The 26,635-nt window shown below is 40.7% G+C and overlaps 2 protein-coding genes and 2 long non-coding RNA genes across 8 annotated transcripts; 2 read left to right on the top strand and 2 right to left on the bottom strand.

The window, feature by feature from the left end:
* Positions 1 to 1,546: 1,546 nt before the first annotated feature.
* Positions 1,547 to 2,374, bottom strand: LOC121594139 (putative ATP synthase subunit f, mitochondrial). Of its 3 annotated transcripts, none has more exons than XR_006004902.1 (3): positions 2,259 to 2,373; positions 1,757 to 2,163; positions 1,547 to 1,688 (listed from the first exon to the last, which is right to left on the bottom strand). XR_006004902.1 is itself a non-coding variant. In XM_041917141.1 (2 exons), exon 2 carries the CDS (start codon positions 2,135 to 2,137, stop codon positions 1,814 to 1,816), a length of 324 nt encoding a protein of 107 aa, XP_041773075.1. In that variant the 5' UTR covers positions 2,138 to 2,163; positions 2,259 to 2,374; the 3' UTR covers positions 1,754 to 1,813. The 3 variants fall into 3 exon arrangements, 1 of the variants encoding a protein (XP_041773075.1); XR_006004903.1 differs by having other exon boundaries at positions 1,757 to 2,169; positions 2,259 to 2,349; XM_041917141.1 differs by lacking the exon at positions 1,547 to 1,688 and having other exon boundaries at positions 1,754 to 2,163; positions 2,259 to 2,374.
* Positions 2,375 to 3,610: 1,236 nt separating this feature from the next.
* On the top strand, positions 3,611 to 5,153 carry LOC121592869. The gene is made up of 3 exons (XR_006004702.1): positions 3,611 to 4,057; positions 4,120 to 4,214; positions 4,295 to 5,153. It is a non-coding gene; the product is annotated as an uncharacterized LOC121592869 (long non-coding RNA).
* Positions 5,154 to 5,542: 389 nt separating this feature from the next.
* LOC121594469 lies at positions 5,543 to 7,857 on the top strand. 3 transcript variants are annotated; one of them, XR_006004982.1, is made up of 4 exons: positions 5,543 to 5,953; positions 6,093 to 6,370; positions 6,444 to 6,589; positions 6,728 to 7,857. It is a non-coding gene; the product is annotated as an uncharacterized LOC121594469 (long non-coding RNA). The 3 variants fall into 3 exon arrangements; XR_006004981.1 differs by having other exon boundaries at positions 5,543 to 6,367; positions 6,728 to 7,855; XR_006004980.1 differs by having other exon boundaries at positions 5,543 to 6,370; positions 6,728 to 7,855.
* An 8,093-nt stretch (positions 7,858 to 15,950) lies between these two features.
* LOC121593968 lies at positions 15,951 to 17,404 on the bottom strand. Its single transcript, XM_041916777.1, has 3 exons — positions 17,046 to 17,404; positions 16,889 to 16,983; positions 15,951 to 16,807 (listed from the first exon to the last, which is right to left on the bottom strand). Exons 2-3 carry the CDS (start codon positions 16,908 to 16,910, stop codon positions 16,410 to 16,412), a joined length of 420 nt encoding a protein of 139 aa, XP_041772711.1. The 5' UTR covers positions 16,911 to 16,983; positions 17,046 to 17,404; the 3' UTR covers positions 15,951 to 16,409.
* Between the last annotated feature and the right edge of the window lie 9,231 nt (positions 17,405 to 26,635).

The raw sequence follows: 26,635 nt of genomic DNA, 5'->3' as shown, positions 1-26,635 counted from the left end.
TCTCCTACTCAGAAAATCAGCATGCTTTTTCGATCTGATAGTGTGTTAACTAGAACGAGAAAGCTTCTGTTATCCATGTCTTCTTTCCCGTTCCGCAAAATAGCAATACACTCTCGCTCTATGTAGTTTTTTTTCACCAGACCGAAACTGCAGGTAATTTTCCATATGTTTGAAGCACCCGATGTCGGCTCTGAATTTATGAAGAAGATTCTCCTCATGGACTATAGTTAACCACAGTTTATTAAACTGTACGATTAATTGAATGAGTGTTATGAATCCGTTGTTTTGAACGGCGATAAAGAAATAAAACAAATCGTGATAAATTTAAAGTTTACATGAGCATTAAAACAGCTTTAATTTCCTTTCTCTATGTTTGTAAATGTAACTTTATAAAAATAAAAAAAATAAAATCGTTTGGATATTTTTACAGCATATAATCGATATTTAAAAACGTACCGCACCTCAGGTAGAAAGAAAGGTGCGAAAGAATCACCGCACGCGTTCAGTTCATTCCACTGAGTGAACTGGACCGCACCTGATCTTTATAAAGAATCATTTTTCCCATGACTACAATGCACATATAAGCATCAACGCATACACCACAACACCCAATCAGCGGGCGGCGGAAGACACGGGCAGAAGCTCAAGTAAGGCAAGGCAGGGTGAGGGACGGAAAAGAAGCGGACGAAAGAATGGGCGTCAACATTTTTGAAATTTTTGACCGTTTTTTTTTTTGCCCCGCCGCCAAAAATAGTTCGTCCATTTCGCCGCAGGCCTGCGCAGGAATCGCTGAAGTCCCGCGCGGGGATCGGGCCAAAATCTGCGCTGGCAGATTTTGGTACATTTCCTGCGCTGGCCAGCGCAGATTTTAGTACATTTCCTGCGCAGGAAACTGCTCGAATTTGCACAGCGGGGAGTTTGAATTTATGATATCGTGTATTTTATTTAAAATAATGTTCGATAATGAAATAATTATATTAAAAAAAAAACAGTACACAATGTAGATATTCAAAATAGGTTAGTTGTGGAATCTTTGGAAATGTGTGTTTAACGGTTATCAGCCCAGATATTCAAAAAAAATACATAATTTTCTTGTCAATGACAACTTTTAACTGTCAAAATCAAAATCGTCGTATCTGCGAATCGTCGTAACTCGGGGGACGCCTGTATAGGCAAACTGAGATTGCGCATCGTCTATTGCAGGGGTCTCCAAACTACGGCCCGCGGGCCGCATGCGGCCCTCAAGAGCTCATAATGCGGCCCACGATGACTTTGCCAGAGTTAATATAAATAATACGTTATTTTGACTTTTTCAAAAAGAATTGTATTTTTTACTTTTCTTAGACAACAATCAAGCTTTGGTAACTCGAAGCTGTACAAGTAACGTTAGTATTCAAAACGGGATTTAAACGTTTAATCATCATTTAAAGGTAGCGTCAAATGGCCCTCAACATAGTTATTTTTGAAGCAATGCGGCCCGCGAGCTGAAAAGTTTGGAGGACCCTGGTCTATTGCTATGGTAATAAGGCCTTAATCAATCCTTCACTTAGATCTGCCAAACAAACATACATTTATTGATTTTTCATCATTACATAATTTGCATAGATTGAATGTTTCATTTTTATCCTTCACTACAGGTTATATGTCGCTAAGTGAACTACACTCCATTAATAGCGATGATCTTCTTGCTGGAATAAGAATAAGATTGAGTTACATAATTCTACACTATGAAAGTTTCTGTGATAAACAAGCGTACCATACAACACCTAGCATTTATGTAATGATAACCATCGTGCAGACGATTTGCCAACATTTAGTGGTATTTGTAGTTGCGGTGATGCTTCAGTTTTCCATAGTTTATGGTATAGAAGAACACCATTCCTCCGACGATGACTTGAAAAAACGGAGCAATTCCCGTTCGCTTCGGCTGCATATACTTGTGCTGCCATCTCCAAAAAGCGCGACTGAAAACTCCTGCTATGGCACGAGGATTTTTGTCTCGTCGTCCAAACCAAGCGCCCAAATCGCCAAGTTTTACCTGACCGAACGGAGCATCAGCCTTCCCGTAAAATCGGGCTGGATCGTAGGGCCCATGGATCTTTGGATTGTACTCTGCCGGATAGTCACCGATAGCCATTTCCACTTTCCTTTTCTTTTCCTTTACTGGACCAGTTAGACGATAATGAAAGAAGATGTCAAATATTTAAAGGTATCAACGTTTTATGTAAGCAATGATCAAAATCAGTGAGTAAACTTACTTATTCTCAGAATTATGACTTATTTCTCGTACGGCAATGGAAGAAAACGTGAAATAGAGAGAGAAGGATAATTAAGTTTGGCAAATTGACTACCAAGGTCTGCGTAGGAATCAAGGTGCATAAAGTAGACCAGGTGGTTGAAAGTGGCTTTTGGAAAATTTAGGCGGCGCTCTGGCACCAATCGAACACGACATCTGACTCGAACCAAGCCATATACAGGATTTCTCAAGCCAGCTCAACATTGTAACACTATTTTTCGACACGTTAAACGATTGTCAACATCGTATATACAATTTGAATCCGTAAACTCTTTTCGATTTGGTAACACAAGGTTTTGAACGCGTAAAATCCCAACTCGAATCTGGAAAATGTATAATGGGTGACAAGACAGCCAACATTGCGTGCAAAACATTTAAAATAGCTATCAAAAATATTTGTAATGCTTCACAATCAATTATAACATACACTATACAAGTTTGACACATAAAAACTATAACGTGTACACAATGCATGTGTATGCACTGTATGTGTTTTGGCATGCACGTTTGTTTACATTTTTCAATGTTAATTTTGAACGATTTTTGTGTTATCATTGATGTGAATAACTAGTTAATTATTTGTTGAATCTTCTCCCTGCAGATGGATGTACATAAAAACAATGAAAATGCTTCATTTTCGAGATGAAAAGATAGGCGTATTGCAGTACATCATGACAGGTCTGTACGAACAGCTGACAGAGCACCTATCGAACAGTGTCGTGTTTGTTTGTCTCGTTCGATTGGTCCCAGAGCGCCGCCTATGATGTGAGATTTTGTCATACGATGGAATCAATTTAGGAGCAAGTACCGTAAAGATATCAGGTCAAGTTATAAGCAAGGTGGACTATAGAGGAGGTGTCTTCTTAGCGTTTGGCATGTTGCCATTTCGAGATTCAGTTTGACAACAGCCGTCAATATTTGTTTACAGGCAGCAGCTACATTATAACGTGTAAAATGTCGATTTATGGAGTGTGGATGCAAAATATGAATTTTTAATGCTAAAAAAATGTGTATTAAACGAAAACAATTCATATATCATATCTAAATACAAGCAACATTCGTCGCATTTGACAACTGCCGTCGATCCTGGTTTTGTGCTTTTTTCTAAAGCCTCGATGCCCAATTGTTCTACATGACGACACCTCCTTTCTACCCACTTTGGTTATAAGCCCGTTTTGACAACTAGGTGGAAGAAGAATCGACGAAGAAAACTGACAGTTAGTTTTCCGCGTTTGGCGAACGCTTCTAGTTCTCGAAGGAAAATTTCCATTTTAAATCGCGGGCTGTGTTCTAATAAACTAAAATTTTCACCCAAATTGATCTCCACCTAATATTGACCATGCAAAACGTAAACAATCCATCAATACATATACAAGCGGAAAACCGTCTGCCAAATCGGTGCCCAGGGGGGGGGATCACCAAAAGCGCTATAACTACACCTCATGATACATTCCACCCTGGCTCGGATTATTTGATCCAACCGGTAAAAGATTTTTTAAGGCCCCCCCTATGACAATCGAAGCAGCCCTGACAAGAAAAACGAGATAGTGTGCGGTTGATCGGTCATGCAATCTGTCAAATTTTCAAAAAATACAGTGTTTACATTTTGAACCGAACGATAGCTCTCACGATCTACAACGGCGAATGATTAAAAAAAGGCTACTTCGGTGATGAAAATGTTGTGTGTAATGTGTACAATAAACAGCCTAAAAATTATAAATGGTGGTAGAATCGACTTCGCACGCCTGAAAGCCGTTTAGGGTAAGTAAAGCATAGCTAATGTTTGTAATATTAAATCAATTAAAGCGGTATTTTCTATGCAGCTGTTGTGCAACCGTGTTGAGCCGGCGATAGTTAGAAAGAGGGAAGAAAGAATGCCCGCAATCAAACTAAACGATGTTTGATCATGGAAAACAAGGTAAGTTGATAATGAACGTAATCCGCACGGTATCAAAAACTCCTCGCGTTTATTTTTTTAACCACTGGTTTTTTCTATAGTTAAAAAGCATACAAAGCTCGCTCGCCGTTGGACGCTTGGACAATTACTTTTACAATCATTCGGTGATCAGTTTGCGAAACGTCTTGCCGCACGCCTGGTACAGGCCCTTCTTGTCCGCGTCGGTATCGATCGTGGACTGATCGTTCGGCAGCGTCAGCATCATCACCTTCATCTGCGGGTAGTTGTGGTACGGCACAGTTCCGGTCGCCATCTCGATCGCGGTAATGCCGAACGACTAGAAGCCGTATCCGTGGTCCCGCTCCATCTCCTCCGGCGCCATCCAGCACGACGTGCCGATAAACGTGTGGTACACCTTCTGCCGCGACATGTCTCCATCGGTGGCGAGCCACGCGCTCATCCGCTATATTTAAGGAGCCGTCGTCGCCGGGCAGTATGATGGCCACATTGATGTCCACGTAATGAGCAATGCGAAATGTGCACTCAATTGGCAAGCGCACAGCAAGATCCAGCAAACGTTACCGACAGTCTTTGTCGCCGTGAAAATGCTTCTAATGCACGGGTGAGTTGCATTATAACTACAAGCATACGTTTTTTTTTCCTTTCTTTAGTTTCAGCTAATCCCAGACGAACGATCGAATGACTGTTGCTTCGGAAGGGAGGTCGTATTACAGATACCGACTTGGACATGATCCAGTCGATCGGTTGCAGTTGCTCCATGGTGCTTCGGATAAGGCAACAACGGAGAAGCTCTCCGGACGCTCCGGAGAAGCAGATCGAGATCGGCGAAGCGGTGTAGTGTTGTGATATAGTGATTGTGTGTACATTTAACCGTAGAGTTGGCAACCAGATTTACACACGTAAGTTGGCAACCGGCATACCCGGGTATTCCACACGTTTTGATGCAAAAAATTAACGATTTTCATAGGTAAACAATGCTTTCTATATTTTAATGCTGTAAGCAAGTAATGCCGACAATATACTCTCTTCTATTTCATTTATTCATTAAGTTTTTTTCATTTTTTTGATAAAAATAACGGTCAAATTGAAATTTGGAATCGCTTGAATTTGACTCGAAAATAAGCACAATACGAAAAGAGGAAGAAGAGAAACGTCATTCTCCATACAAAATGTATCGAATACCCGGGTATGCTGGTTGCCAACTTACGTGGTAAAGTTTAAAAAAAAATCAAAATAAAATACTTACAGGCTGTTTAAAATTACAACTTATGCACAAAAAAATCATAAATTAAAAGTTGAGAGATTACGGAAAATTTCAGGTCAATAAAAGCAATGAATCAAAAGTTATTGCAGTTCGAAGTTGAAAAAAATACCCGGGTATCCGGTTGCCAACTTAAAGGTTAAGGTGTAAAGGGTGATTAATGCTAGTAACGTTGTGTAATGTTATGCAGAACAAAATGCAGCATAAATGGCGATGAGCCAGCATTGTTCAAAGGTGCCGGATGTTATACGTTAGAGCCGTTCTTTGTGGTGTGATGTGTTAACCACCTTGCTGCCAGTTATTAGGATTAGGATTAAACCAGTATTAGGATTAGGATATAATTAGGATTTAAACCAGTGCCGTTGAATAAAATGGTGTACAACAGGTTAGAAAACATTCGGTGTATTTTGTTTTGTTTTTTTAAAGCTCTTTCGATTACCTATTACGGAAGCAAATATGTTTCACTAATGTGCAAAAGGTAAGGAATTAGTGATCGCGTTGGTAGGTAATTGCTCGTTTACGGTGTTTCTCCATTTGTATTTATTGTTTCTCGCCCGCTGTGTTTGCTTCCCCATTTCTCATAATGGTGCGTACGTTTCATTAACAATGTGCATTAGATGGTGATGTTACATGATAAGTAAATGTTGAGCGTGTTGGCGGGTTTAAAAAAAATATTTTACTTGTCCTGCTCCGTTGGTTGTCTGGTTGTCTGGCTGGCTGGCTGGCTGGCTGGTTGGATGGCAGAATGGCTCACTGGCTGGTTAGTGCAGACTATGATCGGATGCGCATTTCCCTACGCCGCAGTGCCGGGTGCATCATACGTCGGTGTTGGGTTGCTGTTACTGGGCCGAGCGGATGCGCGTGCACACGTGGGAATAAACGACACGCAACCGTGGTGATATCACAGAAACTATATATTTTGTTCTATTTCATCATAAAAAATTCTTGCCATTAATTTCTCTTTTTAGGTATTTTATATTGCATCGGTACGATTATCGTGTTCAAAGGCTTTTTCGAGAAATGCCAATACATAAATCGGTTAGTTCGTTTATATCGGTTTCTCAAACCCCTGCAAGCAATGGTCCATCATTTCAGTCTTACACTTTTGACGAACGTAAGTATAAAAAAACACCTTAATGGATTGGTATGTTCAATTCCTACTCATGGCCTACTCATTTTCATTTGGTTGTAAAAATACTGCCTATACATTGTTTCATTTTGGTTTTCTCCCTCTCCATCTATCTCGTGATAGGAATGCCTGGTCGCTAGCTGCAGCTTCCCATCGATGTAGGCACACGATCTTCGAGATTTTACTTCACCTGATCTAGCCATCGCACTCGCTGTGCTTCCTCGCTTCTAGTACCGAACTGAGAGCCGCTCGAACACCTAGCTGCTGGGGCACGAGGCTGCCTTCTTCACAACATGCTCCAGCCATCGCAAACAGCCATGTCCGGTGCGCCATATGGCTTCAGTAAGCTCGTGGATAATCATTCGCATCCACACCCCATGCTCGAATTCACCGCCAAAGATGATCCGGAGGATGCGTCGGCCATCGTGTTACGCCGCTGTCCTTTGCATGCTGTAAAAAAACATACCTATTCATCGTCGGCCAATGGTGCAGCACGAACGCAACGTGATACATCGTGACATCATCCGGAAAACTTGCAGCTGGGGCACGGTGGTGATCTGAAGATAGCTGATTTCGGTTGGTCCGTGTACGAGCCGACCTTGTTCCGGTACGACGCTGTGCGTTTCGCTCGACTATTTATCGCCCTAGATGGTACATGGTCAGCCGCACACAAAAACTGTCGATCTCTGGAATTTGGGCGTGCTGGCGTAAGGCCCCGTTTTTGGCGACCACGTATGAAGAATCGTACCGTAAAATTATGAAGCTGCAGTTTAAGATGCCGCCAGATGTAACGAAGCCGGCGGCCCATCTGATCTCGCGACTGTTCGTTAAGGATCTGGCCAGCCGTATGCCGCTGAAACATGTTGCGTCCATCCCTGGATTCTGCTGCACGTGCACAAAAAGTAAATAGGAATTGCTGCTACCATGTACCATTTATAGTTATGTTCTCACTAAGTATGTTTATAAGATACCTGTACCTTTTAGTTTTTTAAACCCTATCTCTTATAAGAAGTAGTGGTATTTGAATTGAATATGAACAAGGCAAGTGTAATGATAAGTAATGATAATTGTTATTTGTGTGTTCACTCAAATGTTATTATACTTTCTTCATGTTCAACATCTGTTATTATTTCAATTATTAACAATAAAATATGGCAAAATATTTTTTAAGCTATAGATCGTCTTTGTATTGAATGAGTGCAATTGATGGGTTTTGCATTATGATGATCAATACCGTGACCAGCCTCTCGGGGTGCCTTTGGTGCCTCAGTTCTGTATAAAGGAGAGCGTAGAAGGGTATGGCTATATTCTTTTCGGCGCTGCCATGCACCTTTCGGTGCAACGATAAGATAGAGTTAATGTTTTTTTTGCACCACTGAAGCACACACCAACCAGCACACACCAACCAGTGATTGGCTATCCGGTTAGGTGATACGAATAAGTCTTGTAAGCATTTATACATAACGTCAGCATGACCACGTTTGTCGGCTGTAGCGGAAATAAAGCATAACAATTATTTATTTGTTACGATATAAATAGGAAGAAAGTGCAACGCTGTGCGGTCCCGTGATACAGTCATCTATTTGTACGACCTAATAACATGCCTGTCATGGGTTCAAAACTCATACGGTCCGTCCCCCCGTAGCAAGGATCAACTATCCGGCTGCGTGGTACCAAATCAGTTTCGAAAGCCTGTACAGGTCGACATGTTCGCGTCGTTAAGCCAAAAAGAAAGAAAGTGCTGCGTTGTCGTGATGGATACGGTAAAAGTGCTTCCGTCTTAACAGAAGCTGTTCTATCATCTACCAAAATTGTTGTGTGAGAAATGGAACTAGCTTGCAAAAAGGTTTGGTCAGTTTGATTCATGAAAAAAAAATCAAAAATAGTTAGATGTTTTTACTTCTCTTTTTCCGTTTTGGACATAACTGTTCTCACTAATAGTATGCCTGTACCACTAATTGATTTATCAATGTAATTAAGCTATTGATTACCCACATCAGGATAGTCAGTCCTATGTATGAGGGGGGCGGTCCATACGGGACTTGAGCCCATGACGAGCATGTTGTTTGGAAAACTAGGTGTGCCACTCAGCGATAGCAGTCGACGGCTTCCGTATGATGTGTGCGTGGAAGGATGTGCGTGAGTTACAGGTCGCTGACCAGACGATTGAGAGAGAGATAGTGCAAAATAGAGGGAGATCTAACCTACAGCGCACATGCAGTGAGTATTCAAATAGGACTAACGGGCCCGTGCTATTCATTTATAATTAGGGAATAAAGGATTTTATATGTTTGTGTCAATGCAAAGTAATAGTTTTCATCATTGTAGTAACGTCCATGCATCCGACATCAAAGAAGCCAAAGCAATCAGAAACCGATTGAAGATTTTAAAGCTCGCAGGCCACAGCGGGCATTAAGCACTGTTGTGGAAGGTCAGTGTTTTACGAACATGAGCCCAACTGAATAGGAAAGGACTGTTCGAAGGGGAGTGGTTAGTACCAACATGCGATCGTCCTGATGATAGTTTTAAGAGTGTGTTCCTTTAGTCAAATAATTATTGTTTAAAATACGGTCGAGTAAAATACGTATGTTTGTCAATGATAATAAAAGGTCAAGGCTAAGTATGTAGAGAGAAAAAATAAATAAAGAAAAATAAAACATAGTCCCCCGATCCTGTTAGTATACGATCGTCAACAATTGACGTCGCATTCCAGCTAGCACCACGAGGAGGTAGGATTTGGAGTTCCAAGATAGCGGTTGCATAATAATACATCCGCTTCCTGGCATTAGCTAGCCAGCTGGAAAGAGCTCGATGAATTTAAAGTGTTTAAAAATACGAAGAACAATATGTTAATACTTACTCAAACTCCTGAACTGACTGGATGGCACGCAAGATGGTAATGAAATTGTTGGGCTGGGCTCGCTTAAGCTGGTACTCGCGTATATATTCTATTAATGCTCCCCGGTTTGTGCCTTTAGATCTTAAAAAGGGCTTGACCCAGCGCCATAAATTCTCGATGGTCTGTGTGTGTACTAATGGATCGCTTGGGTCGACAAAATTTTCGGAATGGTTTATCATCTCGTGCTCATACCCTTTTCCGTCTAATCCGATGTAGGCACGCCAACCATCCGTCACAATTGTCGTTCCGGGGGCCAATCGCTGCACCTTATGCGCAGCGCTGCATTATTATGCGCTGTAATCGATTCCGACCCGCGGGTGTAACGAGTTCGGGTCGACCCGAATGATGAGTAGGTGACAAGCGACTTCGACCCGTTGGTGCAGCGATTTCTGGTCGAGTATTGAACCTACCTTGACCCGACCTGAAATGCACCAACGTGTCGGAATCGAGACTGCTTTCTTGCACCTACCGCATTTCCGGAATCGTTGCACCTACTGAACCTCCTTGAATCTTACGGGTCGTTTCGAACGACTCCGAGTTGCTTCCGGATGTCTCCAATCTGGTTGGTGCGGGTCGAGCAGGACATCACTACTTCACAAACCACACAATCAATCGTCGATATCGGTTGAGTGTGTTTAAATGTATTGTACTAACGAATGAGTAAAATCGGTTATGTGTGGAAGTGTAGATCGCGCGGGAAAATATTGCTCCGTATGTAGTTGAATGTTTTGATCAACAAAGTGGTGTACAGATTAAAGATTCTCTCTTTTTGAAAGTTTTATTTTCAGGACAAACCATTTACCATGGATATATTTGCAGCAGTCAAAAATTCCAGTGACCTGAAGAAGCTAACCGCGGATGAGGAAGGGTTGGTTCGTCTTTTGCAGGAAGCGGAACTCTTGCCGCCAACGCAACAATGCAGCAAGTGCAAGAGACAAATGAAGCTGAAGGTAACCAAGCGCTCCAATGCTTGCAAATGGATTTGCAAGCATACTTTGAGCTGCACCGGCTGGGAATGTACTTTCCGCACGGATAGTATTTTCAAAAATTCGAGGCTGTCTCTATCCCAGTTGATGGAGATAACCTTCGAGTGGTCTCGAAATACGACGCGGATGGTTGCGGAAGCTGAATGTGCAGCCGGTAATTTATTTTTAGTATTTTTTTCAATCAGTCGGTTTTGATTATTTTTTTGTTTTGTTTTACAGTGAACCTTCTCTTATTTGACACCTCTTTAATTTGAGAAACCTCTCTTATTTGAACATTTTTTACAGTCCCTTGATTTCCAGTACATTTTTGTCCCTCTAATTTGGAAAACCTCTGTAATCTGTATCCCTCTTATTTGTGTATGGTGTTGCCATGGTTATTAAAAGATGTATGCTCAAATTGGCGATTCTGTTCACAGTTTCCTATAGCAACAGTTAAGGCTGCATACTAATTGTTCTGTTTCTTTCTAGTTTGTATGGACGTTTCATTCACTTTCAACCTCTGTAATTTGAAAACCCCTCTTATTCGACAGTCCCATCGCCTATCAAATAAGAGAGAGTTGACTGTATTTTTATCTCATTGTAGGTAAGACAGCCATTCTAAAATGGTTCAAAATACTCCGTGAAATAAGCGTTGAATATGTGGAAACCCACCGACAACAGATCGGAGGCGAAGGGCTCACTGTGGAGATCGACGAGTCCGTCATTACCAAACGGAAGTACGACAGAGGACGGATCGCGGACAACAACCAGGTTTGGCTGGTCGGTGGTATTTGCCGGGAGACAAAAGATATTTTTCTGGAGCTGGTTCAGAAACGCGACGCTGGCAACTTGCAGGGCATTATAATGAACAATGTGGCCCCCGGAACGACAATTGTGACGGATGGTTGACGTGCCTACATCGGATTAGACGGAAAAGGGTATGAGCACGAGATGATAAACCATTCCGAAAATTTTGTCGACCCAAGCGATCCATTAGTACACACACAGACCATCGAGAATTTATGGCGCTGGGTCAAGCCCTTTTTAAGATCTAAAGGCACAAACCGGGGAGCATTAATAGAATATATACGCGAGTACCAGCTTAAGCGAGCCCAGCCCAACAATTTCATTACCATCTTGCGTGCCATCCAATCAGTTCAGGAGTTTGAGTAAGTATTAACATATTGTTCTTCGTATTTTTAAACACTTTAAATTCATCGAGCTCTTTCCAGCTGGCTAGCTAATGCCAGGAAGCGGATGTATTATTATGCAACCGCTATCTTGGAACTCCAAATCCTACCTCCTCGTGGTGCTAGCTGGAATGCGACGTCAATTGTTGACGATCGTATACTAACAGGATCGGGGGACTATGTTTTATTTTTCTTTATTTATTTTTTCTCTCTACATACTTAGCCTTGACCTTTTATTATCATTGACAAACATACGTATTTTACTCGATCGTATTTTAAACAATAATTATTTGACTAAAGGAACACACTCTTAAAACTATCATCAGGACGATCGCATGTTGGTACTAACCACTCCCCTTCGAACAGTCCTTTCCTATTCAGTTGGGCTCATGTTCGTAAAACACTGACCTTCCACAACAGTGCTTAATGCCCGCTGTGGCCTGCGAGCTTTAAAATCTTCAATCGGTTTCTGATTGCTTTGGCTTCTTTGATGTCGGATGCATGGACGTTACTACAATGATGAAAACTATTACTTTGCATTGACACAAACATATAAAATCCTTTATTCCCTAATTATAAATGAATAGCACGGGCCCGTTAGTCCTATTTGAATACTCACTGCATGTGCGCTGTAGGTTAGATCTCCCTCTATTTTGCACTATCTCTCTCTCAATCGTCTGGTCAGCGACCTGTAACTCACGCACATCCTTCCACGCACACATCATACGGAAGCCGTCGACTGCTATCGCTGAGTGGCACACCTAGTTTTCCAAACAACATGCTCGTCATGGGCTCAAGTCCCGTATGGACCGCCCCCCTCATACATAGGACTGACTATCCTGATGTGGGTAATCAATAGCTTAATTACATTGATAAATCAATTAGTGGTACAGGCATACTATTAGTGAGAACAGTTATGTCCAAAACGGAAAAAGAGAAGTAAAAACATCTAACTATTTTTGATTTTTTTTTCATGAATCAAACTGACCAAACCTTTTTGCAAGCTAGTTCCATTTCTCACACAACAATTTTGGTAGATGATAGAACAGCTTCTGTTAAGACGGAAGCACTTTTACCGTATCCATCACGACAACGCAGCACTTTCTTTCTTTTTGGCTTAACGACGCGAACATGTCGACCTGTACAGGCTTTCGAAACTGATTTGGTACCACGCAGCCGGATAGTTGATCCTTGCTACGGGGGGACGGACCGTATGAGTTTTGAACCCATGACAGGCATGTTATTAGGTCGTACAAATAGATGACTGTATCACGGGACCGCACAGCGTTGCACTTTCTTCCTATTTATATCGTAACAAATAAATAATTGTTATGCTTTATTTCCGCTACAGCCGACAAACGTGGTCATGCTGACGTTATGTATAAATGCTTACAAGACTTATTCGTATCACCTAACCGGATAGCCAATCACTGGTTGGTGTGTGCTGGTTGGTGTGTGCTTCAGTGGTGCAAAAAAAACATTAACTCTATCTTATCGTTGCACCGAAAGGTGCATGGCAGCGCCGAAAAGAATATAGCCATACCCTTCTACGCTCTCCTTTATACAGAACTGAGGCACCAAAGGCACCCCGAGAGGCTGGTCACGGTATTGATCATCATAATGCAAAACCCATCAATTGCACTCATTCAATACAAAGACGATCTATAGCTTAAAAAATATTTTGCCATATTTTATTGTTAATAATTGAAATAATAACAGATGTTGAACATGAAGAAAGTATAATAACATTTGAGTGAACACACAAATAACAATTATCATTACTTATCATTACACTTGCCTTGTTCATATTCAATTCAAATACCACTACTTCTTATAAGAGATAGGGTTTAAAAAACTAAAAGGTACAGGTATCTTATAAACATACTTAGTGAGAACATAACTATAAATGGTACATGGTAGCAGCAATTCCTATTTACTTTTTGTGCACGTGCAGCAGAATCCAGGGATGGACGCAACATGTTTCAGCGGCATACGGCTGGCCAGATCCTTAACGAACAGTCGCGAGATCAGATGGGCCGCCGGCTTCGTTACATCTGGCGGCATCTTAAACTGCAGCTTCATAATTTTACGGTACGATTCTTCATACGTGGTCGCCAAAAACGGGGCCTTACGCCAGCACGCCCAAATTCCAGAGATCGACAGTTTTTGTGTGCGGCTGACCATGTACCATCTAGGGCGATAAATAGTCGAGCGAAACGCACAGCGTCGTACCGGAACAAGGTCGGCTCGTACACGGACCAACCGAAATCAGCTATCTTCAGATCACCACCGTGCCCCAGCTGCAAGTTTTCCGGATGATGTCACGATGTATCACGTTGCGTTCGTGCTGCACCATTGGCCGACGATGAATAGGTATGTTTTTTTACAGCATGCAAAGGACAGCGGCGTAACACGATGGCCGACGCATCCTCCGGATCATCTTTGGCGGTGAATTCGAGCATGGGGTGTGGATGCGAATGATTATCCACGAGCTTACTGAAGCCATATGGCGCACCGGACATGGCTGTTTGCGATGGCTGGAGCATGTTGTGAAGAAGGCAGCCTCGTGCCCCAGCAGCTAGGTGTTCGAGCGGCTCTCAGTTCGGTACTAGAAGCGAGGAAGCACAGCGAGTGCGATGGCTAGATCAGGTGAAGTAAAATCTCGAAGATCGTGTGCCTACATCGATGGGAAGCTGCAGCTAGCGACCAGGCATTCCTATCACGAGATAGATGGAGAGGGAGAAAACCAAAATGAAACAATGTATAGGCAGTATTTTTACAACCAAATGAAAATGAGTAGGCCATGAGTAGGAATTGAACATACCAATCCATTAAGGTGTTTTTTTATACTTACGTTCGTCAAAAGTGTAAGACTGAAATGATGGACCATTGCTTGCAGGGGTTTGAGAAACCGATATAAACGAACTAACCGATTTATGTATTGGCATTTCTCGAAAAAGCCTTTGAACACGATAATCGTACCGATGCAATATAAAATACCTAAAAAGAGAAATTAATGGCAAGAATTTTTTATGATGAAATAGAACAAAATATATAGTTTCTGTGATATCACCACGGTTGCGTGTCGTTTATTCCCACGTGTGCACGCGCATCCGCTCGGCCCAGTAACAGCAACCCAACACCGACGTATGATGCACCCGGCACTGCGGCGTAGGGAAATGCGCATCCGATCATAGTCTGCACTAACCAGCCAGTGAGCCATTCTGCCATCCAACCAGCCAGCCAGCCAGCCAGCCAGACAACCAGACAACCAACGGAGCAGGACAAGTAAAATATTTTTTTTAAACCCGCCAACACGCTCAACATTTACTTATCATGTAACATCACCATCTAATGCACATTGTTAATGAAACGTACGCACCATTATGAGAAATGGGGAAGCAAACACAGCGGGCGAGAAACAATAAATACAAATGGAGAAACACCGTAAACGAGCAATTACCTACCAACGCGATCACTAATTCCTTACCTTTTGCACATTAGTGAAACATATTTGCTTCCGTAATAGGTAATCGAAAGAGCTTTAAAAAAACAAAACAAAATACACCGAATGTTTTCTAACCTGTTGTACACCATTTTATTCAACGGCACTGGTTTAAATCCTAATTATATCCTAATCCTAATACTGGTTTAATCCTAATCCTAATAACTGGCAGCAAGGTGGTTAACACATCACACCACAAAGAACGGCTCTAACGTATAACATCCGGCACCTTTGAACAATGCTGGCTCATCGCCATTTATGCTGCATTTTGTTCTGCATAACATTACACAAAGTTACTAGCATTAATCACCCTTTACACCTTAACCTTTAAGTTGGCAACCGGATACCCGGGTATTTTTTTCAACTTCGAACTGCAATAACTTTTGATTCATTGCTTTTATTGACCTGAAATTTTCCGTAATCTCTCAACTTTTAATTTATGATTTTTTTGTGCATAAGTTGTAATTTTAAACAGCCTGTAAGTATTTTATTTTGATTTTTTTTTAAACTTTACCACGTAAGTTGGCAACCAGCATACCCGGGTATTCGATACATTTTGTATGGAGAATGACGTTTCTCTTCTTCCTCTTTTCGTATTGTGCTTATTTTCGAGTCAAATTCAAGCGATTCCAAATTTCAATTTGACCGTTATTTTTATCAAAAAAATGAAAAAAACTTAATGAATAAATGAAATAGAAGAGAGTATATTGTCGGCATTACTTGCTTACAGCATTAAAATATAGAAAGCATTGTTTACCTATGAAAATCGTTAATTTTTTGCATCAAAACGTGTGGAATACCCGGGTATGCCGGTTGCCAACTTACGTGTGTAAATCTGGTTGCCAACTCTACGGTTAAATGTACACACAATCACTATATCACAACACTACACCGCTTCGCCGATCTCGATCTGCTTCTCCGGAGCGTCCGGAGAGCTTCTCCGTTGTTGCCTTATCCGAAGCACCATGGAGCAACTGCAACCGATCGACTGGATCATGTCCAAGTCGGTATCTGTAATACGACCTCCCTTCCGAAGCAACAGTCATTCGATCGTTCGTCTGGGATTAGCTGAAACTAAAGAAAGGAAAAAAAAACGTATGCTTGTAGTTATAATGCAACTCACCCGTGCATTAGAAGCATTTTCACGGCGACAAAGACTGTCGGTAACGTTTGCTGGATCTTGCTGTGCGCTTGCCAATTGAGTGCACATTTCGCATTGCTCATTACGTGGACATCAATGTGGCCATCATACTGCCCGGCGACGACGGCTCCTTAAATATAGCGGATGAGCGCGTGGCTCGCCACCGATGGAGACATGTCGCGGCAGAAGGTGTACCACACGTTTATCGGCACGTCGTGCTGGATGGCGCCGGAGGAGATGGAGCGGGACCACGGATACGGCTTCTAGTCGTTCGGCATTACCGCGATCGAGATGGCGACCGGAACTGTGCCGTACCACAACTACCCGCAGATGAAGGTGATGATGCTGACGCTGCCGAACGATCAGTCCACGATCGATACCGACGCGGACAAGAAGGGCCTGTACCAGGCGTGCGGCAAGACGTTTCGCAAACTGATCACCGAATGATTGTAAAAGAAATTGTCCAAGCGTCCAACGGCGAGCGAGCTTTGTATGCTTTTTAACTATAGAAAAAAACCAGTGGTTAAAAAAATAAACGCGAGGAGTTTTTGATACCGTGCGGATTACGTTCATTATCAACTTACCTTGTTTTCCATGATCAAACATCGTTTAGTTTGATTGCGGGCATTCTTTCTTCCCTCTTTCTAACTATCGCCGGCTCAACACGGTTGCACAACAGCTGCATAGAAAATACCGCTTTAATTGATTTAATATTACAAACATTAGCTATGCTTTACTTACCCTAAACGGCTTTCAGGCGTGCGAAGTCGATTCTACCACCATTTATAATTTTTAGGCTGTTTATTGTACACATTACACACAACATTTTCATCACCGAAGTAGCCTTTTTTTAATCATTCGCCGTTGTACATCGTGAGAGCTATCGTTCGGTTCAAAATGTAAACAAACTGTATTTTTTGAAAATTTGACAGATTGCATGACCGATCAACCGCACACTATCTCGTTTTTCTTGTCAGGGCTGCTTCGATTGTCATAGGGGGGGCCTTAAAAAATCTTTTACCGTTGACTCTAGTGCATTTTGACAATTCGTCACTTGACGTAAGGTCCCCAGGATTCAAACTTTGTTTACATTTATTAAATTTGTTCATTTAATTTACAGGGTTTTCGAGGATTATATAGACATGTTCAGCGAGATGTAGATTTGTTCAGGCATATAATAGACTCTTTCAGCGAGATATAGATTTGTTCAGGCATATATTAGACTTTTTCAGCGAGATATAGAATTGTTCGGATGTAGGTGTAGACATGTTCGGTTATACTGTAGAGCTGTCACTTTCGTACCCCTTGGACTGCAGTTTGGATCATTCTCATCAGAAGGTAAAGAAACGATTTTCGTAAAAATTTGTTTGTTTTAACTAATTCATGCATTAAACAGCTTGGGGAATGATTATTAGCTACTTTTAGGACTATTAAGAATGAAAAATTGAACCCTGCGGCACAGTGTGTAAACAAAACAACGACAGCTCTACAGAATCGCTGAACATGTCTACGCCTACTTCCGAACAATTCTATATCTCGCTGAAAGAGTCTATTACATGCTCGAACGAATCTATATCTCGCTGAAAGAGTCTATTATATGGCTGAACAAATCTACATCTCACTGAACATGTCTATATAATCCTAGAAACCACTGTACAGGCGGTCCCCGAGATACACGGTACCTCTTATACACGGATTCGGAGATACGCGGTTTTCTAAATTTGACAATTCTTTGAGCAAATTGTACTGATTTGACACATCAATTGTAAATTGCCAAATAATTTCCGTTTTGATCGAATGTTAAAAACAATTTCAAATTGTTTAAAACTGTTATATTCAGTCAGAACCATATCAAACAATTCATAAAGTGACTAAAACCGCCTCCTACTTGCAAAATTACACGAAAATTAGTGATATTTTAGCTGGAAATCACGAGATTCGACTTACGCGGAAATTCGAGTTACGCGGTAATTTGCGGCCGTTTTCGGTCCCCATTAACCGTGTATCTCGGGGACCGCCTGTATTGAGTTCTTATTTAACATTAAAACATCGATTAAAGTGTGTTATTTTGTGTTATTCTATGAATTTATTCTATAATTCATTGTGTTTTCGACATTTTTGATGATAAAAACTAAGAAATCGTAACTTTTTTCAATTTTCACATTAATTCCACACTATCTACGAGCCGCATGGACAATCTACGTGAAATTAGAACTCTTACTCACATGATTTCAAATTTCGTGCTTAAACAAATCATCAAATCTTTTGTTAATATATCTCATTTTTTCGATCAAATCAATAGACACACAAAAATGTACATAATAACAAAGAAATCTGTTCTATTTGCTAAGCTTTGTGTGCGGAAACCAATGATTAACGGTTTTAAAATGACGTAAAGTCCCTCAACTATGGCGACCCCCCAAAGACCCTTATACATCACCTGAAATTTTTAATCCACCTTGGTTACGATGTAACGCTGGCAAATGTCATATTCTCTTAAGAAACTCTATTTGATATTAAAAGGCTTTAAAAAACTGTTAATAATCAAATAGAGTTTCTTAAGGTTACTTGGGTAATTAGCATGTTATCGAGATAGCAAATTGTTCCTTCGCAACCAGATAGAGTCTCATCGATCGCCTTTTGAAATAACTCTGGAGCTGTTACCAAACCGAACGGCAGCCGCTTGAAACAGTACAACCCTGTCCGGGTCCTAATTTCACCAAAAAATCGTCCCCCGAAGGCATTGGATGATGTTCCCTTAATACCGCTTCGTTGACTCTTCTGAGATCAAGACACAAACGAGGCTCTCCGTTTGACTTTCCCACTACGACCAATGGCGAAACCCTTGTCGTCGGGCCTGTTTTTATCTCGATTATATCCCTTTTTAACAATCCATCTAACTTCCGATCTACCCAAGTAGCACAATCCTGTTAAGAAACCGTTAAAAGTATGCCTAATAGTATTACATTTAGCTTTCCATACAGCAGTAATTCCAGGGCTTAAAAAACTGCGTAACGCTATTCTGGCTTCGTCAATGTTTCGTTAAATTTTAAAATTTAGCCGGTATTTTTAACGAAAAATATTAAACTTAACGAATAAATCGACAGGGATGGCTGTATTGCTCTTTCTCTTTTACATGAATTTTCTAGATATTCGTTAAGTTACAACAAGTGTTATTATTTCATGGAATAAATGCATAAATGCAACACACATACTTTTATTCGACATTCAATCATTTTGCCACGGCATATTATCACTTTGTCACATAAGTTTCTTTCATTCCATGGGTATCTTCCATTATATCAGCATGGAGGTCTGCTGCAGCCGTAGACGGAAAGCATGATATCCAAACGCTATCCGAATCGAAAATGCTGCGAAATATAAAACTTATGTAGCTCATGTGAAGAGATTTGTAACATCGATACACTGACCTGTTGTAAAAGCTTGATGATACACAAATTAGACAATATCTGATAGAAATTGTCGCAGACGCTTGGTTTTGTTGTCATCTACACATAATACACACGAAGCTTGACGAACTTTTTGACATAAGAAATGGAGGCGCCATGTACGTGACGATGTACAGTATGTCTCAAAAATTATCTTCATCAAGAGTATATTATTTTGCACAAAAAATATTTTTTTCATTAAGAATTCCTTAGCAAATATGATCTCATTAGCAAATATGGCATACCCTTCATCAAACTCATTGCACATGATATTTAAAAGTATGAAATATATATTTTTTATTTTCAAATTACTTTTTTTATCATCACCAATTAAAGTGAAAGAAAAAAGTAAAACATATTTCACGTACCGTTAAACAAACAAATATTTGTTGTGAAAATAAATACGCATTATTATATAGAAATAAGAATAGAAAATGATCTATCCTAATATTGAAACAATGAAACTGGTGTAGATAAAATTTGAAAAACACTGTGTGTTATAATGACCCGAATCGAAAAAAGAGGGTAACGGAATACGTCGTTATGCTGTAACGCTGACAAATGTCATATTCTCTTAAGAAACTCTATTTGATTTTTAAAGGCTTTAAAAAACTGTTAATAATCAAATAAAGTTTCTTAAGGCTACTTGGGTACTGACTCCTCCAAAGGTATCGGAATTCGTCGCATCGGCTGATAGACCGGGATGATCTGTGGGTTTATCTTGATTTTTGTTGTTATGCCCTTCATTTTTGGAAACAGATCTACTTGCACTCTGTTTATGTCTAGCCCAACTTTCAAAATACCTAGTTGCTTAGCCGTCTTGTCACCCAGTAAGCAACGTTGTCCTTTTTCTACCACAAAAAACTCCGCTTGAATGCGTTGGCCCCCTACAGCAACCTCCGCAACAAAAGTGCCTAATATCGTGAGTGGTTTTTGGCTTCCTTATGCTCTCAAGATCTTCGAACTCCCTTTCATTGATGAAACTACCGCGATGTTCCGATTTTTTAATACCTCCCACATTTCACCAGGAATTAAATTGGCATCAGCGCCTGAATCGACCATCATTTCATGAGAAACTCCTCCAAGCATACAAGATATTACGTTTGACTCATTCCCTGAATAGAATGCATAATACACTTTCGAACCATTTGTTTTCTCCTCAGTTTTCGGTTGTTTTGCCTCTGATGATTCGTCAATTGCTCTTATTTGACGTTAAGTCGAACCTTTCTCCATAAACTTTCGGCACTTTTGTTCAAAATGACCAAGTTTCTTACTATTTCTACATTCCTTCCCGCGAGCAGGGCAATTGAAAGATGCCGCGAAGTGTCCTACACGTCCACAATTGAAACAAGCCTTTTCGTTACGCTTGTAATAAACATGGAGAATTCTTTTACGATTCTCGCACCTATGCTGGAGAAATGCATTCATTTCTGCCAACCTCCTTTTTTAACATGGAGAATTCTCTTACAATTCACGCACTTCTTCTGGAGAAATCCAATGATTTCCGCCAACCTCCTTTGCACAAACATGGAAAATTCTGAAACAATTCTCGCACTTCTCTTCTTCTTCTTTGGCTCAACAACCGATGCCGGTCAAGGCCTGCCAACACACTTGTGGGGTTGGCTTTCAGTGACTTATTGATTTCCCCCCATAGCAGGATAGTCAGTCCTACGTATGGCGGCACGGTCTATTTGGGGCTTGAACCCATGACGGGCATGTTGTTAAGTCGTACGAGTTGACGACTGTACCATGAGACCAGCTAAAAATTCTCGCACTGCTTCTGGAGAAATCCAATGATTTCCGTCAACCTCCTTTGAGCAACCCTGGAGAATTCTAATGCAATTCTCGCACATTTCCTGGAAAACCTATTAGTTTTCGCCACTTCATGTTGGTAAAATGACGCTTTACCTAATGATGCTGCTCATTGTAACTTTTCACAATAGAATAATCCATATTATTCTAACCTTTCCACGATGGGGTCGAAGACATTTTGTGTGTAAAAGAGAGCGACGCTTCACATAACCACACTTTTTTCCGCTTATAGTTCCAAACTTGTCCATTACGATTACAGCTTCATTATACACTTTTTCACGTATAAAACTTTTAACTTTATTCACTCTAGGAAAATTATATATTCCTCAACTTTTTTCCTTGTTTTCTGCGTTAAATTCCAAAAAATTCTGCGTTAAATTGCAATTAACAATTGCATAAGGTCAATGTAAACGCCAAAGGTGTATACATTAAGTAATATGCTACAACGTCAAAAAGATTGCAGCTCCGAGAACTGAAATCTCATCGTATTAATAAACGATGCGCAATCTCATATTGCGCATATATTTATCTGTCAAACGGATCGGTTTGATATATTTATCTGTCAAAAAAAAATTAATATATCTCGGACTTATAATCTTGACAACTCCTACACAAACCGTTGCACAGAGCAGATCAATCCTTTCAATAGTTTAAAAAAAAATAATCCTTTTTCAACCAGAACCGATAAGTACCCAATTTTGGAGTGGCGAAAAATAAAAACAGTTTAAAAATAAAGTGTCGTGTTGTTTCCATTTTCAAAGTATCCCTACAAAAAAAAACAGATACATACATACTGAGTGGAAAAAAAATCAATCAAAGTTGTAGAGAGGGGAGAGGAAGATGGGGGTCATAGACCCGGGAGGAAATAAGACTTTCGGGTCTTATTTCAGCATCTTGGGGGAAACATCTAATAAAAACACCAAAAAAAGAAGAAAAATAAGAGGTGAGCGTATCAATTTAAATTTCAGTGAAACAGTCAAGAATGAAGAGGTGTTTACCCAAATAGCCAGAATTGCTTAAGCAGCTCATTTTGGCACGCTAAAGATCGCTGCTCTAATTCACCTTTTGCAGTAGATAAACAGCATCAAAGTTCTATGTGGGTCTTTCAAACAGCGCCTAAGCAGCTTCCTTATGCCACGATGCCAGGGATTATTTTTCTTTGTGTTTTATTTTCAAGCAAGCGTCATCGATGAAATAAACAACAAGATTTGTTTCGTTTAAACACATGTGTATATTTTTAAATTTTTTGTATTGATGAATTACACAAAATTTCACACAATTTACTGGTAATTCACAATCACTTCACTCAATATTCATTCTTCAATTAACGAATCTAACTTGTGCAGCAGCAATGAGATTATTGCCGGCGTCCGTCTTTGACACTTTGACAAGAGCCATCTCGTACCGATGTCATGCATTAAAAAGCTATAAAGATCCACCAAGTTCGGTACGCTTTCTTAACAAGCCTTCAAGTTCCATCATGAACCCTACACATAGTGCTAATCAGCCGCAAAGTTCCGAAAAGTACCATGTGCCTGTTAAAAAGCTCCTTAGTTCCGCAAAGTACCGTCTATCTCTTAATCAGCCACAAAGTACGATATCGGAACGATTTTTCGTTAAACAGCCCTAAATCAGCTATAAAGTACGAGCTGGCTATTTGGGTATGGTGGTGGAGAGTAAAACTCCCGGCAAAAGTGTGGCATGCTACAACCCATTCCTGTTCGCAAAGGCAACTGAAATGGCGATTGGATGTAGGCCATTACAAACGTCCATACTTAGAGACGGCAAAATACTGATGCGTGTTAAAAATGAAACCGAAGCCAAAAAACTAAAAAAAATAATTTAAAACACGGTGATTGTGCTATCGAAGTGGATGTTTACGAACACAAAACGCTAAATCAAAGCAAGGGAATAATCAGAAGTGATGCGTGCAGGTTTTTGAGTGAAGAAGAGCTTCTAGAAGGTCTTCAACCGCAAAATGTATCAGAGGTATACATAATGAAGAGAAAAGGCCAAGATGGTGTTCTCAGAAACACAAGAACCGCCATCATAACTTTCAAATCTACAGTGCTTCCCAGGAATATAGAAATAGGTTACCCATATAACAATTTTCACCACAAATTCACCTCAAAACCTCTTGATTTCAGCAAAACAAGAGGTTTGGTGAATATGACGTCATATGCAAACGGCGGTTTGCGAAAAAAGGGGGTGGGGCCACGGTCGTGCGTGGCTTGTACCTGTATCCGCTCTGTTCGCTCTGTATTTGTATTTTATGTGTGTATTGTGCACAGTTGTTCTTGGTGCGTTGTGGCTTTTAATCTGAGGGCGGATCTTCGTTTCTCTCGCACGTTTTTTTTCGCTGCGTTTCTTTGCTGTGATTGAAGAGAATATTGGAGGAAGAGCGTAATCATTTAGGTTTTCATACTTTACCGGCGTTGTGTTGGATGTCAATGTTTTCGGTTATCTTGGTTGCACGTACCTGCCTACGCTATGAGTGAACAAAATACTATTCAATGCGTTCTTGTTTCTTGCCATTAATCTCTACGCAAAATAAGTGGCCGAGCGAGTCTTGGAGATCGAAAGGATTCTTTGAGTTCGCCAGAAGGTCTCGAAAAGAAAAACCCTAGCGCGCTCGCAAGTCAATTTGTCTTTGTTTTCTTCTCCATCTGAGAATCATGAATGTTGCCATTTAGGGCCAAGCTACTAGCGATGGATAAATTTGAAAAAACACCGCAATCGCTACCGAATTACTCCACAATAATCGCAAGTTGTGAAAGGTAGATGCAATCTCGGTAATGTTTGGTGTCATCTGTTGTAGCCGACCAGGACTGGCCGGTTGCGTTAGTCGGTAACTTCAGCCGTCGTATTCGTTGGATCCATCCGAAGCCGATTCCAAACAGCTCGTGACGGTTGCGGATGGCTTCGGACGGTTCCAGGCGAATGCGTCGATGGGCAAAGCTAGTCATTCAAACTTTCCGATTTTACGTACAAAACGGCCGTAAATACAAACGGTACCGTTGCGCAAAAAGTTTTTTGATTGATTCAAACGATCATCAGCGAAGACCTACCGGCTTTTTGATAAGAGCGGCATGTATGAAAATTGAGCAAGCTATAGCAAGCGCAAATATTCTTGCTCTTCGTATGTGTGGCTCTTCTCTTATCCCCTTAGCTACACTCTCTCCATGTGTTGTCACGCTCCTTGTTTTATATCACTCTTTCTCTTTCTTTGTCACCGCTCATTATAGCATCCTCGCTCTCCGTATGTGTTGCTGTTTGCTTCCTCCATAGCTTCTTCTATTTCTTCCTCATCATTTGTTACTTCTCGCCATGGCATTTTCGCTCTCCTTATGTGTTGCTCTTCGCTTCCCCCTTTATTTCATTCCCCTCTCTCTGAATTAACAGAGCCTCTCGCTCGTCGCAACCTGTTTCTCGCTACCTCGCACCCCGTTTGCCATAGAAATAATTCCCCATTGTTATATGGGAATGAGGTAAAGTAATCGATGTGTTAAAATCATGTTCAGCATATTGACCAAAGTGGGTTTAATATACAGGTGGGCTTATCCCGAACAATTTGACAGCCGTGCTGTAGAAAAATGAAAACGAAATGACAGGAGGGGATTCGATCATTTGTTGATGTATGCGTGTGAATTTCAATGGCTGTTTCGGTTGATGTGTCGTAGTGTGGGTGAAAAACTACGTATCACAATCGAATCCCCTCCTGTCATTCGTTCATCTAATATGGGCTTCCCGCCAAACCTATAAGCCCACCTAGTCCCTATACCCACTTTGATATTGACCTTAGCCCGCACTTGATCCATCTTTTTCTTGTCAACATGTTTGGAAAAGGAGGGCCAAGCGTGGGCAAGGTCAATACATCTTATTAGAACTGACAGCTTCAGTTGTTCTAAAATTTGGTGGGTTAACGACTGAATCGACCACCGCTAACCCACGTGGGTTTGAAGTGGCTTTACAGTGAGTTAAGGCCGATTTGGTTATTTGGGACTGTACTAAGGAATTTAACCCAACAAATGATTGGGACGCTCTAGCAGCAATCGAACGCGGCATCGAACATGAAAAATATAAGAGAATTTACATGTTCGATGTGATAACCCACAAATCGAACTTGTGAAGTCCTATTTTTTACAGCACGTTCGATTTCATCAAGTGCAGACATGGGCCTTAGTTCCCATATAACCAAGATACCGAAAACGCCACCAATTTCTTGTACTAAAAATCCAGTTCCATCAAACAAAGCTAAAAAACTATCAGTTTGGTGGGTTAAGCCACACGGCCACAGAAGCAGCCACCACTTCAATTTTGTTGAAGTCAGATTTTTATGCACGGGCAATTTATTTGCTCAACATGTTTCACCTGTGTTAAAAATGTTATTTATTTGTGCAAAGGAAGCAATTAAACGTGTGTGTTTAAGTTGGTTTGTTGTAAAACATTCATGTGTAATATGTGTATATGTGTGTTTGTTTACTTGCGAATGAACTCTTCCATTTCGCTGGTCAGTGCATAGTTTATAGACTAATAATATTGCTGAAGTTGAAGTGCAGTGATGTAAGTGAATGAATTTAATCAACCGAGGAGTTCAAATCCTGTCCAGCATATTGACCTAAGCCAAACCTTGACCAAACTTTTCCTCAAAGCATTTTTGGAAAAGGTGGGTTAAGGGTGGACAAGATAAATACATCGGATCGGAACTGGCAGCTCCGATTGTTCTAAAATTTGGTGGGTTAACGACTGAATCGACCACCACAAACCCACGTAGGTTTGAAGTGATTTTACAGTGGGTTAAGGACGATTTGGTTATTTGGGTTGTCTCTGTTGAACTTCTGGTTCTGGTTGCTAGTGATTTCCATATAGAGTTTAATACATTAAGTGATTTTGGAAATGGTTATATGACTTTTTCGTCAGTATTACGAAAAAATCTGTGTCAAAAATCTGATTTTCGATAGGATAAATGAAAAATCGATAGTTTTAGGGGGCTCATCTGTGAATCGGTAGGCATATCAAAAATCGGTAGGAATACAGATAAATCGGTATTTCTGGTCACTCTTCTCACAG

This window comes from Anopheles merus, chromosome 2L, assembly GCF_017562075.2.
Source record: "Anopheles merus strain MAF chromosome 2L, AmerM5.1, whole genome shotgun sequence".
In the NCBI taxonomy this organism is placed as follows: domain Eukaryota; kingdom Metazoa; phylum Arthropoda; class Insecta; order Diptera; family Culicidae; genus Anopheles; species Anopheles merus.
The sequence above is the reverse complement of the archived record's forward strand: the minus strand, read 5'-3'. Positions and strand labels throughout refer to the sequence as shown.